The sequence below is a fragment of the Vombatus ursinus genome, unplaced genomic scaffold, assembly GCF_900497805.2.
Source record: "Vombatus ursinus unplaced genomic scaffold, bare-nosed wombat genome assembly UNPS02014198.1, whole genome shotgun sequence".
In the NCBI taxonomy this organism is placed as follows: Eukaryota; Metazoa; Chordata; class Mammalia; order Diprotodontia; family Vombatidae; genus Vombatus; species Vombatus ursinus.
In genome coordinates this window covers 440860-454799 of record NW_020953976.1, presented here as the reverse complement: position 1 = coordinate 454799, position 13940 = coordinate 440860, and the positions used below count along the sequence as shown (strand labels likewise).

The 13940-nt window shown below is 61.3% G+C and overlaps 3 protein-coding genes across 4 annotated transcripts in view; 2 read left to right on the top strand and 1 right to left on the bottom strand.

Annotated features, from left to right (window-relative positions):
* The window catches only part of TMC4 (transmembrane channel like 4), a 5938-nt gene extending 4486 nt beyond the window's left edge, over window positions 1-1452 (top strand). The window contains exons 12-15 of the mRNA XM_027860494.1: window positions 197-327; window positions 741-896; window positions 982-1060; window positions 1142-1452. Coding sequence (XP_027716295.1) covers window positions 197-327; window positions 741-896; window positions 982-1060; window positions 1142-1210 — 435 coding nt within the window. The 3' untranslated portion in view covers window positions 1211-1452. The remainder of the gene's footprint in view (window positions 1-196; window positions 328-740; window positions 897-981; window positions 1061-1141) is intronic.
* Window positions 1453-1678: 226 nt separating this feature from the next.
* LENG1 (leukocyte receptor cluster member 1) lies at window positions 1679-4106 on the top strand. The gene is made up of 4 exons (XM_027860560.1): window positions 1679-1883; window positions 2656-2826; window positions 3138-3394; window positions 3708-4106. Exons 1-4 carry the CDS (start codon window positions 1752-1754, stop codon window positions 3898-3900), a joined length of 753 nt encoding a protein of 250 aa, XP_027716361.1. The 5' UTR covers window positions 1679-1751; the 3' UTR covers window positions 3901-4106.
* Window positions 4107-4114: 8 nt separating this feature from the next.
* Window positions 4115-13648, bottom strand: CNOT3 (CCR4-NOT transcription complex subunit 3). Of its 2 annotated transcripts, none has more exons than XM_027860557.1 (18): window positions 13591-13648; window positions 12212-12284; window positions 12058-12125; window positions 11720-11794; window positions 11210-11299; window positions 10978-11106; window positions 10784-10879; window positions 8851-9070; window positions 8623-8756; window positions 8275-8331; window positions 7863-8163; window positions 7658-7781; window positions 7158-7356; window positions 6693-6792; window positions 6410-6608; window positions 5783-5915; window positions 5561-5686; window positions 4115-4213 (listed from the first exon to the last, which is right to left on the bottom strand). In XM_027860557.1, the coding sequence occupies exons 2-18, from the start codon at window positions 12234-12236 to the stop codon at window positions 4115-4117; spliced, it is 2175 nt and encodes a 724-aa protein (XP_027716358.1). In that variant the 5' UTR covers window positions 12237-12284; window positions 13591-13648. The 2 variants fall into 2 exon arrangements, with proteins under 2 accessions (XP_027716358.1, XP_027716359.1); XM_027860558.1 differs by having other exon boundaries at window positions 8284-8331.
* Window positions 13649-13940: the final 292 nt, after the last annotated feature.

Below are 13940 nucleotides of genomic sequence, written 5' to 3'. Positions count from 1 at the left end.
CAGCGGGGTGGAGAGGAGGGGGCGCCCGGCACTCCAGCGGGGTGGAGGGGGGGGGCCCGGCACTCCAGCGGGGTGGAGGAGGGGGCGCCCGGCACTCCAGCGGGGTGGAGGAGCCGGAGCGCGGAAGGAGTTAGGGAGAGGGTTGGGACTGTGATGTGACCGCGTCTGGCCCCCTGACTCCTCTTCCCCACTATAGTTTACGCTCTTCGCCTTCTGCTCTCCGGCCTCTCGCACCTTCCGGGCCTCCACAGCGAACTTCTTCTTCCCGCTGGTGCTGCTCCTGGGCTTGGCCATCTCGGCTGTCCCCGTGCTCTATGGCATTTTCGTGTGAGTGCTGAGGGCTCCCTCCCCTAGACCCCTCACACAAAAGCTTGTCGTTGTCGGGGGGAAGGGCCAAGTCCTGCGGAAAGGTGCGCACCAAGCCCCGATAGGTGGGAGTCAGGCTTCCAAAGGAGCTCCCCACAGGCACTGGATTTTTTTGAGCCTGGTCTTACTTTACAAAGGGGGAAAAGAAAGAGAGTTCCCCAAATCACGCACCAAGTCAGAGGTACAACCAGAACTGGGATGTCATGGGGCTGTTAGAGATGCCGGGGTCCATCCTCCTCCCCATCTCACAGAGAAGGCAGGGGCGGTGCTGGGATTCACACCCAAGGCCGGCGACTCCAATCCGGTGCTCCCTGACCCACCCCTCCCCCCCCAGTCTGGATTCTGTCCCTGTCCGCACTGATTCCTGTTTCTAGGATCCCGCCGTCCAAGCTGTGCGGCCCCTTCCGGGACCAGCCGAACATTTGGGCTGCCATACCGAATGCCATCCAGGGCCTGTCCCAGGGCGCCCAGGACTTCCTTTTCTTCCTGGGGACCCTAAGCTTCGCTGTGCCTCTGATGCTGGTGTCCAGGTGAGGCAGGGACGACGACGGGGGTAGGGGGCCACCAAAGGGGAGGAGAACCCTTGCCCCCCCCTTCATGCCTCCTCTCCCCCAGCGTCCTGATGGTCTACACCTTGACACTGGCCACTTCCTACGGCCGCCTGGTCTCCAAGCTGAAGGGGCATTTAAAGATGGTGAGAGGATGCCAAGGGACAGGACGGGGCTGGCCGGGATCACCGATCCCCCTTTCATTCGCTCCTCTCCTTCGTCGTCAGGAAAGCGAAAGTAAAGTGCTGTTGGCCCAGAAGATTGTGGAGCTCAGCGGGGAGGAGCGGGACCTCTGATCCGCAGCCGGGAGCCACCGGGGCGGGCTCGGGGGCGCCGTCCAACTCTCACCAGCCTGCGGCGGGAGGCACGAAGACTACAAGTTCCATGAAGCCTAGGGGCAGAGGTGCTCCGAGGGCTTCTGGGAGACAGAGTGCCTCGGGCCAGACGCCGGAGTGGGGCAAGGAGGGGTGGGATGCAAGGGCCGCCCGGGAGCGTCCGAGTCCCAAGCCGAAGCCCTCTCAATAAAGGTAGCCTCGTCCTTTCGGCTCTTCTCATTCGTCGCCCTCTGAGCTCGACTCGATTGGGGAAAGGCGGTGGGGCGGGGCAGAATAGGGGCGGGAATCAACCGCCCGCGTCCCGAACCAGGGGCGGGGCTACCAGGAAGAGCCACGACTGCGCGCCACCTTCCAGGGACGCTAGGTCCCTTCGACCAATCAGCCCGGAGTGGGGAGGCGGGGCGAGTTCACAGTTTCTACCAATAGAGGGAAGCGCGGTTAAGAGGACGGGCCGGGGGCGGGGCCAAGCAAAACTCCGAAGGAAGAAGCGGCGAGCGGGGCCATGAATATCCTCCCGAAGAAGAGTTGGCATGTTCGAAATAAAGACAACGTAGCCCGTGTGCGGCGGGACGAAGCCCAGGCCCGGGACGAGCAGCGGGAGCGGGAGCGGCGGGCGCTGCTGGCCCAACAGGAGGTACGAGGCCCGGCGGCGAGAGGGCGCAGGCGCGATCGAGGTGGGGCGGACGCCACTGCGCCTGCGCGGGAGAGATGGCGTCTAGTCTCGCGTTTCTTCCCAGAATAAACCATAGGGGGCAGGGAGGTGAGGGGGAGGGGCGGGATGCAGCTTCACCGCGTACCTAGGGTGGTGCAGTAAGAATGACGACGCCGGCGCGCTGCGGCGTTGGGGGGGCCGGAGAGCGGAGCATCCTCCTGGCCTGTGAGGCTCGCTCCAGGGCCTGCCCCGCCAGCATCCCCCACGAGTGGGCATCCCGCATGGGCTTGAGCACCGTGGCTCTCAGGCCTGGCCTGAGCATTGAGTAACCTGTCCATGGATGGGTGGGACCAGCACTTGATGCGCGGATTCACACGTACACAGCAAGGCTGTGTGATCAGGCCAGGGCAGGCCCCCTCATGGCCTCCGAGCCCCTTTCTCCTAATAGCCTTGGTTTGGGCGCACTCCTTTCCCATTTCATCCTTGACCAGCAGCTCTGGGTCCACCCAAACCCCCTGCTCTTTTTCCCCAGGAAGGCTTGTCTAGACCCACCAGTGGCCGCCTTCTGCTAGAGAGCCGATGCCCCTTCACCCCGTAAACTTGCTTGGGGCTGAGAGGGCTTGGTACCCCCACACCCAGGCCCCGTGCCCCTCCCCACTTTGTGCCACCTGCAAACTAGGCGTCCAGCCTCATCTGTGTCACTGGCCAAAGTGTGGAGCAGTCCAGGATAGACACGCATGTTCTCATCTCCCAGGCCCGAACTGACCTCCTTCGGAAAAGAGTCCGCCACCGGACGCCCCTTCCCGCGCCGGAGGTGGCCGAGGAGGGCCCTCGCCCCGTGGACCTGTTTCGGGAGCTGGTGGAGGAAGGGAAGGGGGCGACCGGGGGCAACCGGGAGTACGAGGAAGAAAAGAGGCAGGCCAAGGTAAGGGGGGCAGGGGTCTTGCCCTCCCCCACCCTGCCCAAGAACCCTAGGCCCTCGACCCAAGTTTGTTTAGACCCAGAATGACTCGGCAGAGGGCTCCTGCTAGCTCAGTGAGGGAATAGCGGCCAGACTGGACCCTGAGGAGTGGGGTCTATCCCCTGATACCCCATCCTGGCTTTGCTGCCCCAGCCCGAGTCCGGCCCTACCCCTCAGCATGGATGGCAGCAAGGTGGATGTCCAGCCATTGGCAGGAAGCCTCGAAGGAGCTGGACCCCCTCCCCTGGCCCTGACCCCTCCTCTCTGTCCCAAAGGAACAACAGGAAAAGGCCCTGGGGGTCCTGACCTACCTGGGCCAGAGTGCAGCTGAGGCACAGACTCAGCCCCCTTGGTACCAGCTCCCTCCCGAGCCCAGGGGCATGCAGTGCAGCCCTGCACCCGATGAAAAAGCCAAGAGCCACCTGGACCCGCTTCAGGAGCTGAAGAGGCAGCTGGGCAGGAAGAGGGCGAGCAAAGGCGGTGGAGAAGGGGGTGGCCGTCACAAGGAGCCGGAGAAGCAGCGCCTCAAGAGGTAAGGGGCAGGCAGGGATCCTCAGAATCCGGGTGAGTCTGAGCCTTTCACTTGACAGGTGGGAAAGCGGGGCCTAGAAAGAAATCCCTCAGCAGATCCAGTTTCCCCTCCCCCATTTTCCACATGGGAAACTGAAGCCTGAGCAGAGACCTGCTCAGACACCCCAAACAGCTCCACTCCCTCCCATCGTACAGATGGTTAAGTCAAGTCAAAATGCTTCACAGCCTCAATGAAGCCAGTGCCGGGGTCTCGGACCCGAGAGTGGAGACAGACCCCGACAGGATCCCTCCCTCACTTCGTTGTCCCCACACAGCCCCGGGACAACCTCCTTGGAGCAGCTGCGGGCAGAGCGTCTGAGGAGGGAAGCATCCGAGCGGGCCCGAGCAGAGGCCCTGATGGCCACGATGCGAGGAGAACAGCCCCAGGCGGAAGAAGAGGTCGACGAACGCAAGAGACGGTACAACTCTCAGTTCCACCCCCAGCTTGCCCGGCCCCCTCGGCGCTAGGACTGCGGACATCATATAAAACTATTTATTCATAAATATCTTCAAAAATGAAAATAGGTTTACGAAAAACAAGTCCTTCCCCAGCTGGGGAGGGGTAGGGCAAGGAGAGGCCCTGGCCCTGCGCACCGTCCCTTGCCCCAAGTGCTGGGGGCAGGCAGGAAGAGGAGGGCCATCAGGTGGGCCAGGGGAGGGAAACAGGGTCAGCGGGCAGGGGTCACTGCAGGTCCCGGTCCTCCAGGTAGCGGTACTCGAAGGTGAACCCCTCCTTCTTCCGCTGGCCCCACTTCTCATAGTCAAAGTAGATGTAGGTGCCCTGGGGAGACAGGGAAAGGCAGGGGATCAGACCACACAGCCAAATGGAGAGTTTGCGGGCCTTGGACCCAAAGTCTCACTTCTCCAGTCGGGGCCTCGGTTTCCTCATCTGAACAAAGAAGGGGCTAAACACATGAACTCTAGGGACCCCACCATCAACTTCTGAGAGAGCCCCAAAGCAGAAGCTGCTAGCCCAAGGCCAGGGCTAGGCCCCTCTGGAGGCTCTGCCCATCAAAGGCCATGGGTTAGGGTTAAATGCTCTATTTCAGCCGAGTATATGCAGTAAAAACAAAGATGTCATTTTTGTTCCCATCCAAGCTCACATTCTTCCCAAAAGCTATCCAGGACAAGAGACCAGGTTAAGAGGCCCCCCCTCCATCTAGTACAATCACCTTGATTTACAGCGTAGGGGGGGCCCATCGAATGGTCTAATAGGAGGGAGTGCTATGGTGCCATAAGAGACATAGGACCCGATGCAAAACCAGGAGCATCACCTTTCATAAGACTTAAGACAGCAGAATGACTTCTACCAACCACGCCAGGGTAGATTCAGACGCGGAGCTCTTACGCATGGCCAACTACAAAATTTGATTTGCTAGATGACGCCTGTTGTCACCGCGGTTTGTTCACCCCGCCCCACCCCAACAGAATGTCAATTTTCAAAAATTAAATTTAAATGAAAAAAAATTGGAGCGTGTATTGGGTTAATGCCCCCCAGCACTGAAGCAGAGGTGAAAGAAACGAGTGCCAGGAAGAGAAATTCAGAAAAAACCATTTTGGACTATAGCAGTACCCCTCATCGATAGAAAGGTTTAAGATCTTAGAATCTGATGGAGCATTTTTATGAAACCAGTGACCTGAGACCACTGAATTCCCCCATCTCTTCTCCCTGCCCCCGCCTATTTTACCTATGTCAGACTAAAGCCCCGCCCCCCCTTAGGCCTGGGCTCCTCAACGAAGCCAGTGCCGGGGTCTCGGACCTGAGAGTGGAGACAGACCCCAACAGGATCCCTCCCTCACTTCGCTGTCCCCACAAGGCCCTGGGACAACCTCCTCAGAGCAGCTGCGGGCAGAGCGTCTGAGGAGGGGAGCATCCAAGTGGGCCCTTTGGCATCTCTGAGGGTCACTCGATAAATCACCCCACTCCAATGCTTCACTTTTTTTGGGTCCAGGACCCCTTCTCAGAATCACATTTTTAAGTTCAAAAAATAAAATGCGTGGGGTTACAAGGGAAAAACGACGATACTGAAACTGGGCTAAGTCTGCAGAGCCCAGGTTAGGAAGGCCTGGCTGAGAGACACCTTTAGGTGCGGCAGGGGGCACTGGGGCGGAGCCAGGGGTCCCTCACCTGCTCAAACTCGTCTGTGATGGTCTTGGGCTCCTCATGCCGCTGAAACCACATCATGTATTTGGTGTGAAATCGCCATGACTGCTTCTTGAGGGCCTTGGCAGCCAGGTACTGAGCCTTGGTGCCCTGGCAGGAGTCAAAGGGCAGGGTCAGGGCCCCACGAGGATGGCCTTTGCGGGGGGGACAGCCCGGCGGCGCCAACCCTTCCCTCTGCCACCCTACCTCCAGATAGTAGAAGATGAAGAACAGGGTCTCTGTTGAGAGGCGCTGGTAGAACTCCACTGTGTCTGAGTGAGGAGGCGGCATTTGATGGTGGTACAGTGGGGTTGGGCACGGGTTCCGGGGCAGGTACTGCCTATCGAGGACAAAGGAAGCAGGACAGTCAAGACAAGCTCTATTCCTGGGCTTTGGGGCCCCTTGGAGATCCTGCCCCCTCCCACCCCAGTACCCAAGCTGTTTCCAAAGCCTTGGCTCCCTCCTCTCCCCAGGACTCTCACCCCCTGCACCCTACCCCCTCCCACTCTCTCCAGGGCCTGGAGCTCCCCCTCAGGTACCTGGTCCCCAGCACACTCTGCCCACAAGGACCCCAATCCTCATCCCATGCGTCACATCCCTCAGGCATCCAGTGGAAGCCTAGCTTCCAGCTTCGGTCCCAAAAGACTCCTGAGCCCTCCCTCCTCAGGCACTCAGGCGGTCCAGGCCCAGCTCAGGATTCAGGAATCCCAACTACTAACTCACGTCCCCCGTGACCGACCCGCTTCCCCCCAAGTGCAGGGTCCACTCCGGAGGCCTCTTCTGAAGACCCCAGATGCTAAACTTGTCCCCTGCACCGCTGGCCCTGGCACTCACCTGATGCGTTCTGAGTCAGAAGGGTGGGGCATGTGGTGCCAAGCTGCCTCCTCCATGGCCTGCTGGTAGAGCTGCTCCTTGGTGAGGGCCACAGGCCCCAGGGGGCAGACGCCCAGTGACAGGGGGATGTTGACCTCAGACAGCTGCAGGGGTGGCTGGGCTGAGGCCGGAGGGGCTGAACTGCTGCCCAGGAGCATGTCTGGGTGAGAAAGACAGGAAATGTCTGGAGGAGCCTCTGGTGGGACTCCCCTCGTGGCCCGGCTTCCCCAGGGCTCCCACTCACCACGCTCGGCCAGGTGCAGGGCAGGGACAGGATCCTCGATGCCGGAGCTGATGGCTGCCCGCTCTGCCATGGACTTCAGGGAACTGAGGGGCTCAGGAGCCTGGGGGCAGAGGGAGTCACAGTGGGCCAGACCATACAGACAGAACCCAAATCATTCAAGTGCACATCTGGTGTCCTTTTCACGCACTGCCTCTGCTGGTAGTGGGGAAGGGGAGGGTGGAACAACGGCAGGCCAGGACAGAGATACCCCCAACAGCAGCACGGGCCTAGCGCCTCTCGTCTCCCTGGTGCTGGGGGTATTCCCTGTGGACCTCAGCAAGAGGTCACTTACGGCTCACCCAGCTTGCTTAGGAAGAAGTTAAGGCTGAGGGAGGGGACTGGACTTGGCCTGAGATGGGAAGGTGCCGTGGGAAGAGTCTCACTGCAGGGGTGCAGAGGCCAGGAGACGCGGCGGGAGGCTCTCACCTTGATCTCCGGGGCTGTGCTGAACTGGGGGGGGCCGTTGAGCAGGGCCCCAGCTGCCTTGGGCTCACTGAAGCTGGGCGTCGGGGAGCTGGGAGGGTTCACAGGCAGGGGCACCAGGAGGCTGGGTCCTCCAGCACCGCTCCCTGAGCCCCCACCCACGCCCCCTGCCCCCGCTGGGGCCGCCCCGGCTGCCTCCTTCCTGGTGTGGGAGAAGGCAAGACAAGGAAGTCAAGGCTCACACAAATACGAGGAAAGAGGGCACAGCCTACAGGGACCTGCTGCAAGGAGATGCCCAGACCCTCTGGAGTGCTCCCAAGAGAGGAGGACGAAACGTCCCCCTGCTGGCTGGAACAGGGTGGGAAAGCGGGGTCTCCTCAGGAAGCCAGGGGCTCCCCAGGGCGTCTCCCACGGCTACCTCCTCCCCAGCGGGCTGGAACCCTCAGACCACCCCAGTGGAGCCTGTGGGGCCCAAGGGGAGCCCTCTTGGGACTCTGACTCACGTGGTGGTGGGCGGTGGGTTGTGGGGGCCAGGGGGAGGTCCCAGAGCTTGGCTGCTGCTGCTGCTGCTGCCGCTGCTGCTGAGGCTCAGCTCTGACGAATTATCAGCCACCACGGAGCTGTAGCCTAAGGGGCGAGGGACAGAGCGTCAGGCGGCAAAGCTTCCCTGACACGTTCTTCTTCCGCCCCCTCCAGCCCCCCACTCACTGGTGGCCCCGTTCTGCTTGCTGCCGCTCCCGCCAGGTTGGACGCTGGGTGGCCTGGGCTGGGCAGAGCCGGTGCTCGGGGCAGGAGGGGCTACAGCCTGGGCATACGGGGTGGGGGTGCTGGCATTGTGGCCTGGGGCAGGGTTGGCTTTGGGAGGTGCCACAGGGGCCCCGTTGCTGCCGGGTCCATTGCCCAGTGCAGGGGGCGCGGGGGCAGGGCCAGCCGGGTAGCTGGACGGCACAGCAGGGGACTGTGGATGGTGGTTGCTGTGGACAGGCTTAGAGCCATTCTTGGCTGGAGACTGAAGAAGAGAGGAGAGAGAGAGCAGTCAGGGCACAGAGAAGTAAACAGCATTCCCTACAGCACCCTGGGGCCCAGTCAAGTGCAGACAAAGGGGACCGAGGGGCCCCACCTGGCTCACTTCACTGTCTGTCGACCGTCCTCTCTTTTTGTCGTCTTCAGAGTTTTCCTAGGATTTGGGAGACAGAATTAGGGGTCTGAAGAGACTCGTGTCCAGACTTCCTCCCGCTCGGGGACCTGGGTCTTGCGACCCTCTCAAGAGTACAGGCGCATAGCCCCTGACCTCAGCCCCACCCCCTCAGGAGGCCATCCACGTAGTCTCCCTGTCTTTCCTTAGGGACCTCGAGGTCCAGAGGGCCAGCCCTGCCACTCTCAATCAAAGAGGCTTCTCGAGACAACAAACAATCCACGCCCTCCCCGCCTCGGCCCCCACTCTCTGAGGACCCGGGATTCAGCTCACCGTGGTGCAGTTGGCTGGGCTGGGCGGGATAGGGGAGCTGGAGGTGGTGGAGGTGGGTGTGCTGCTGGACTGATTAAAGATCTCATCCTCCATGTGGCTGTGGGTCGGGGGTGAGGTGGCGACCAGCGCCTGCGCTGTGGTGGTGGAAGAGAACGTGGCCAGGCTCCCAAGCCCCTGCCTGAAAGCCAGGCCCCCAGAGCCCTCCCCGCGCTCCCCGCGGCTCCTTACGAATGTCCTCGAGATCAAGGTCGTCATAGAGGAACTCGTTCTCCTCGAAGTCGGGGTCCTGCGAGGAGTCCACGTAATACTCCACGTCATCCTTGATCTTCCGAATCGAGTCCACGAGGATGGAGTCGTTGTCCAGCATGCGCAGGATGGTCTCCAGCATGCGCACGTGGTAGCGGTGCTTCTCGATGTGGCGCTTCAGGCCCTCGATCCGATCCTGCTTCTGTGGGCAGCCATGGGAGAGCCGGCTCAGGACCCCACGCCCTCCCCAGCCTGGCACCTGATCCCAGTCACTAAATGACAGACGTTGGTATCCTGATGCCGAGCCCCCACAGACCTCCCCAAGCTAGAGCCAGAATTGTTCCCAGGGCAAGAGAGAAAACAGCAGCATAAGGATATGGCCACCACGAAAGGGGGCAGGCAAAGAAGCACATGTGTTTGAGTGCGTGCACACACACACATCTCAAAACATACACAGACTCTGTGCCCTTAGAGACCCCAGAATCCAATCTCCCAGCCTCCATCTCCCCAAACTCCCTCACTCCTAGACCAGGCCCTCAGCCCTTAAGCCCAGAGCTCCCAGGCTCACAGTGGCCAACCCAGACCCTAGCCAGCCAGCCCCAGCTCTCACCCACGTCAGGCTGGCCTCCAATCGCTTAAGTCTCCATCATCCAAACCACCAGCCCCCACATACAGCAGCTTCCACGCCCCAGTACCCAGAGACCAGGAACTCTGACTCTTACGGACATTAGCACCAATGACCCCAGCATCTAGCTCAACTCAGACCCATGGGGAACGCTTCTAAGCCCGCTGCCCTCACCCAAGACGCCCTGAAAGCACAGTCTCTAGTTGGTGACACAATTGTTCAAGTCTCTGATTTGTGCCCCTCCTATTAAACCTCTGCATCCATGCCCCTAGCTCCCAAAGCCTCCAGCCCCGAAAGAAATTGGCATCCAGGCCACCAGCCCATCAGTCAACCAGCATTTCTTAGGTGCCCACTCTGTGCCAGACACTGTGCCAGGCTCTGGGAGTACAAAGAGCCAACAGCCAAGCCCCCTGGGTCCACCCAGACCTCAGCACCCTCATCCCAGCATCCAGCCCCTCGGCCTTCACACACGCCAGCATAAAGGTTCCCCCTTATTTAAGGTCTTAAAACAATGGTGGGATGACCATCTGTCTGAAATGCTGAAGTGGGGGGTTCTTGTTCTGGCATAGGTTACAACAAACATCAGCTGAGGTCCAAACGCTAGGCATTCTAGGAACCAGACACAGCATCCCATGTTCCTAGAACCTTGTCTTCCAGCCCCCAGACCTGACCTCGCCTTCCAAGTCCTACAGACCAAAGCATAGTGGTCTCCAACCCTCGGACATCAGATGGCAGACGCCTAGCATCTACAGAACCCAAACTCTAGCATCTAAGCCGCCAGCATCTGGATCCCCAGCTTCCAACCTTCCTGTCTCTACAGATGACAGCACCTCACTCACGGCCTCCAGATGCCAGCTGGCTAACAAGCAAAGACCCCATATTGAGGGCCTTAGCCCCCACAGCACCTAGAGTGCAGACACCTACCAACAGAACACCCCCAATCTGGGCCTCCAGATCCTTCCACAGACATGCAGGCCCCTGGCTCTACCCGGCTGACAAAACCGAGGATTCAGGGCACTTTTCGCTCCAGGGCCTAGCACCCAGGCTCTAAGTTCCTGCAACCCCAGCATGCAACCCAGACCCAGCCTGGCGGGCAGATCAACAGGCTCCACAAAGCCCCTCAAACGCCGCAGAGAAGAGACCCTCTGCTCTCCTACAAGTGACTCTGGCACCTTCAATCCAGCCTGCCAGACTCGACATCCAAGTCTCCAGCCCCCAAGGACCCGAATGCCGTTAGGGACAGCACCCTCTGCCCACCCCGCGGGCCCCCCTCCGCCTCTCCCCACTCACATCCTTATCCCCCTTCTTCTTCCGGGTCTGCACAGACAGCGACTCCACTTCGCTCTCAAACTGGTCCACCTGCATGTTGAGGGTGTCGATGGTGTTCTAGGGCACAGGAGGAGGGAAGCGAGGCGGCGATGAGCTCGGGGCCAAGTGTCCGGCCAGCCAGGCCCCCCATCCTCGCCCAGCGCCCACACACTCACAGTGAGCCACTGGCCAACCTCCTCCTTCTCCTTCTGGGCCGGGTCCACCTTCTGAGCCAGGCCGAGCCCCTCTTTGCTGTAAGCTTTGGTCTTCGTTTCCCGTTCCACAACCTTGAATCGCTCCATTTGCTGCGGTGTGAGAGAGGGGAAGGCTCTGGGGGCTGCCGGCCCTCCCGCCCCAGGGCCCGGCCCCGGCCTGGCCAGTCTCCCAAGATTACCCTCCTCCTCCTACCGTCTCGATGAGCTTGCGGTTGTCGATGAGCTGCCGTTTGTCCTTGATTTCGTTGGAAGCTACCCATGTCTTGATCTGGTCCCTCAGGCGCTGCAGAGCAGAGAAGCGGGATCCAGAGTGAGCAGATCCACGGTCAGGGCCCCGGGTCCTCCTAGTCCCACCGTCTTCCGCCACAACTGCAGCAGCCCCCCAGAAACCCTGCCCTGCTGAACCTCAGCCGTGCACTATCGATGCTAGCCCCCTCTTGCGGTACTGGACTGGGCGCTCCTCAGAAAAGGGGCTGAGCAGGAAGGAGCCCGGGGGCTATTTTTGCCCAAGACTATCCCCAAGTCTTGGCTGGGAGACCTCCAGAGACAGGAAACCCACTACAACCTTTGCTGTACGCAGCAGACAAGCAGACAAATTCTGTTAAATGAACTGACCCATTTTGGGACAGAGCTGCCCTCTCTCCTAGCAGACAGACTCCTGTGCTTGGGCAACAGATCTGCGTGCCACCTCCCCCACACACACCTGTAGCTTCTTAATCTCCTTCTTCAGGTCAGCCTCATACTTCTCCTTCTGGTTGGCATTTGCTGCATTGTGAAGCTGATGAAGGAAGAAGATCGAGGCTTGGTGGGAGCCTTGATTCTTTACCCCATCCCTCAAGGTCACGCCAGGCAAAGTGCCACCAGGTGGAGAGAAAAGTATAGACTTGAGAGGAAAGTGTCCTTGCTCCTTGATTGTTTGGGGACCCACACCCCTTCAACTTAACACCAGCCACAAAACTTCCCCTCGGGGACCTAGGGGTGCAGCCTTCCAACCTCCCGGCCTCTGCCCTCTCAGGGATCCAGGGATCTCAGCCTCATCACCTTCTGCCAAATGTCCTCAAACTGCTCAACTCCTTCGGACACCTTCTTGAGGCAGCGATCAATCTCACCTGGGGTGATGATGAGAGAGTCATGGGGCCAGTGGAGTCGGGCTTGGGGGTGGGAAGGAGAAGAGGACAGGAGGGGGAGCCCATACCTTGGAGTTTTCGCTTATCTGCCATCTTTCCTGCCCTAGAGACACCTGTTCTTCATGCTCCCAGAGTCAGATACTGCAGAGGGAACGGAAGGGACGGAGGTCAGGGTTTGGAGACCGGCCCCTGCCATCAGGATTTCAGCTCAACAACTAGTTACTAGCTGCCTCCTGCCAGCACCCGACTTCTCCTGGTGTCCCTGGTAGGACAGGAAGACGGCTCTCCCCCCATATCTCAAAGCCCTGCGAGGATCAGGAATAGGAAAGTGATTTCCCCCTCCCCACCCCACCCAAGAACGCTACAAAAGGGAGAGAAGTTTCCCTCACTCCCAGAGCCAGACGTTGAGATCTACTACAGGGGAGTGACTCCCAAGGTTCAATGAAAAAACCCACTTGATGCCTTCTGTTCCAAGGTCCTTGTCATTTCTTCTCTGTGTACCAGGCAGGTAGGCAGGCAGTAGCCTGGCTACTTATGAAAGGAGCCCACACTGGGGCGCCCCCCGCCCCCCCACGATATAAGGGGGAGGTGACCTCCTTCTAGAGCCTCCCTGTACAGCACCTCTCCAGGCCACGGAGGCTCTCACAGCAAGGTCCTACACCTTTAATGGGGGGAAAGCACCCCTCAGACGGCACCTTCCCAAGAGCACAGCCTGGAGCGTCAGAGGAAGAGCCTGGCTACACCCCGACCACTAGAATTCAGGGACCCCACCCCCACCAGAATGAGGAATCAACCCAAGAGACCAAGACTGGGAGAGTGATTGCACCACGCCCACCCTAAAGGCGGGGGAGCTCTTAGGAGAGGGCACCAGCTTGTGGAGACCCTCAGAAGACCCTTCCTCTCAAGGGCCTAACCCTCACAGAACTCTACAACTGAGGCCAGAGGCTCTGGGGGGGAGGGATGGAGGTCTCCACGGCAGGAGCATGACTGGGGGGGAGGGGGTCCTGCGGCAGGCGAAGGGGTCACATGGAGGTGGCCCCCAGGTCAGCACCATGACTGCTCTAGGGGGGGTGTGCTCTGCATCCGGGACACAACACTCGTGGGGGGGAGGGGCACGACCCCGGGGCATGGCCCCTCCCCCCGGGAGACCAGCTCTGCAAGGAGGCATGACCACCGTGGGGTCACGGCTGGCTCCGCGGCAGGGTGCCCGTGGGGGGCACGACCCCCTGGGGGGAGCTGGTACTGCAGCAGGGGCACTGTGCTCTCGGGGGCACGACCCCAGCCGGCTCTACGGCAGGGGCACGACCGCGGGGCGGGGGGGCTGGCTCCGCGGCAGGAGCGCGGTGCTCTTGGGGGGGCACGACCCCCTGGGGGGGGCGGCTCTACGGCAGGGGCACGGCCCCCCGAGCGTCAGGACCCCTCGGCCCGGGTAGGGCGGCGCTCTCACCACACAGGCCCGGCGGCTCGTGGCTCCTCGGCGGCTCCTTGGCGGCCTCGGGGGCCGGGCCTGGGCCGGGGCCCGGCCTCGGGCTCCCGGCGGCGGGCGGGCGGGCAGAGGGGGCGGCGCCTGGGAGGGCGCCTATCGCGACAGGCCCGGGCGCTCTCGTGACAGCGGCGCGGGCCGGGAAGGGCTCCCGGGGGGCCGGGGAAGGCTCCCGGGGCTCTGGGGCCAGGCGCGGCGGCTCCGCTCACTCGCTACTCCGCGGAAGCGGCCCTGGCCGGCTCCAAGATGGCGGCGGCGGCGGCGGCGGCGGCAGCAGCGGCGGCGGCCTCGTCTGCGCCCCCGGCCCGGCCCCG

Excerpts from the sequence above, each read along its gene's own strand:
- CNOT3 (XM_027860557.1), bottom strand. The coding sequence starts at position 12,236 with ATGGCAGATAAGCGAAAACTCCAAG. Across the intron at positions 8,332-8,622 it reads GCCCAGCCAACTGCACCACG|GAAAACTCTGAAGACGACAA; the intron begins GTGAGCTGAATC and ends CCCAAATCCTAG. Across the intron at positions 5,687-5,782 it reads TCATCTTCTACTATCTGGAG|GGCACCAAGGCTCAGTACCT; the intron begins GTAGGGTGGCAG and ends GACTCCTGCCAG.
- LENG1 (XM_027860560.1), top strand. The coding sequence starts at position 1,752 with ATGAATATCCTCCCGAAGAAGAGTTGGCATGTTCGAAATAAAGACAAC. Across the intron at positions 1,884-2,655 it reads CGCTGCTGGCCCAACAGGAG|GCCCGAACTGACCTCCTTCG; the intron begins GTACGAGGCCCG and ends CTCATCTCCCAG. Across the intron at positions 3,395-3,707 it reads GAGAAGCAGCGCCTCAAGAG|CCCCGGGACAACCTCCTTGG; the intron begins GTAAGGGGCAGG and ends GTCCCCACACAG.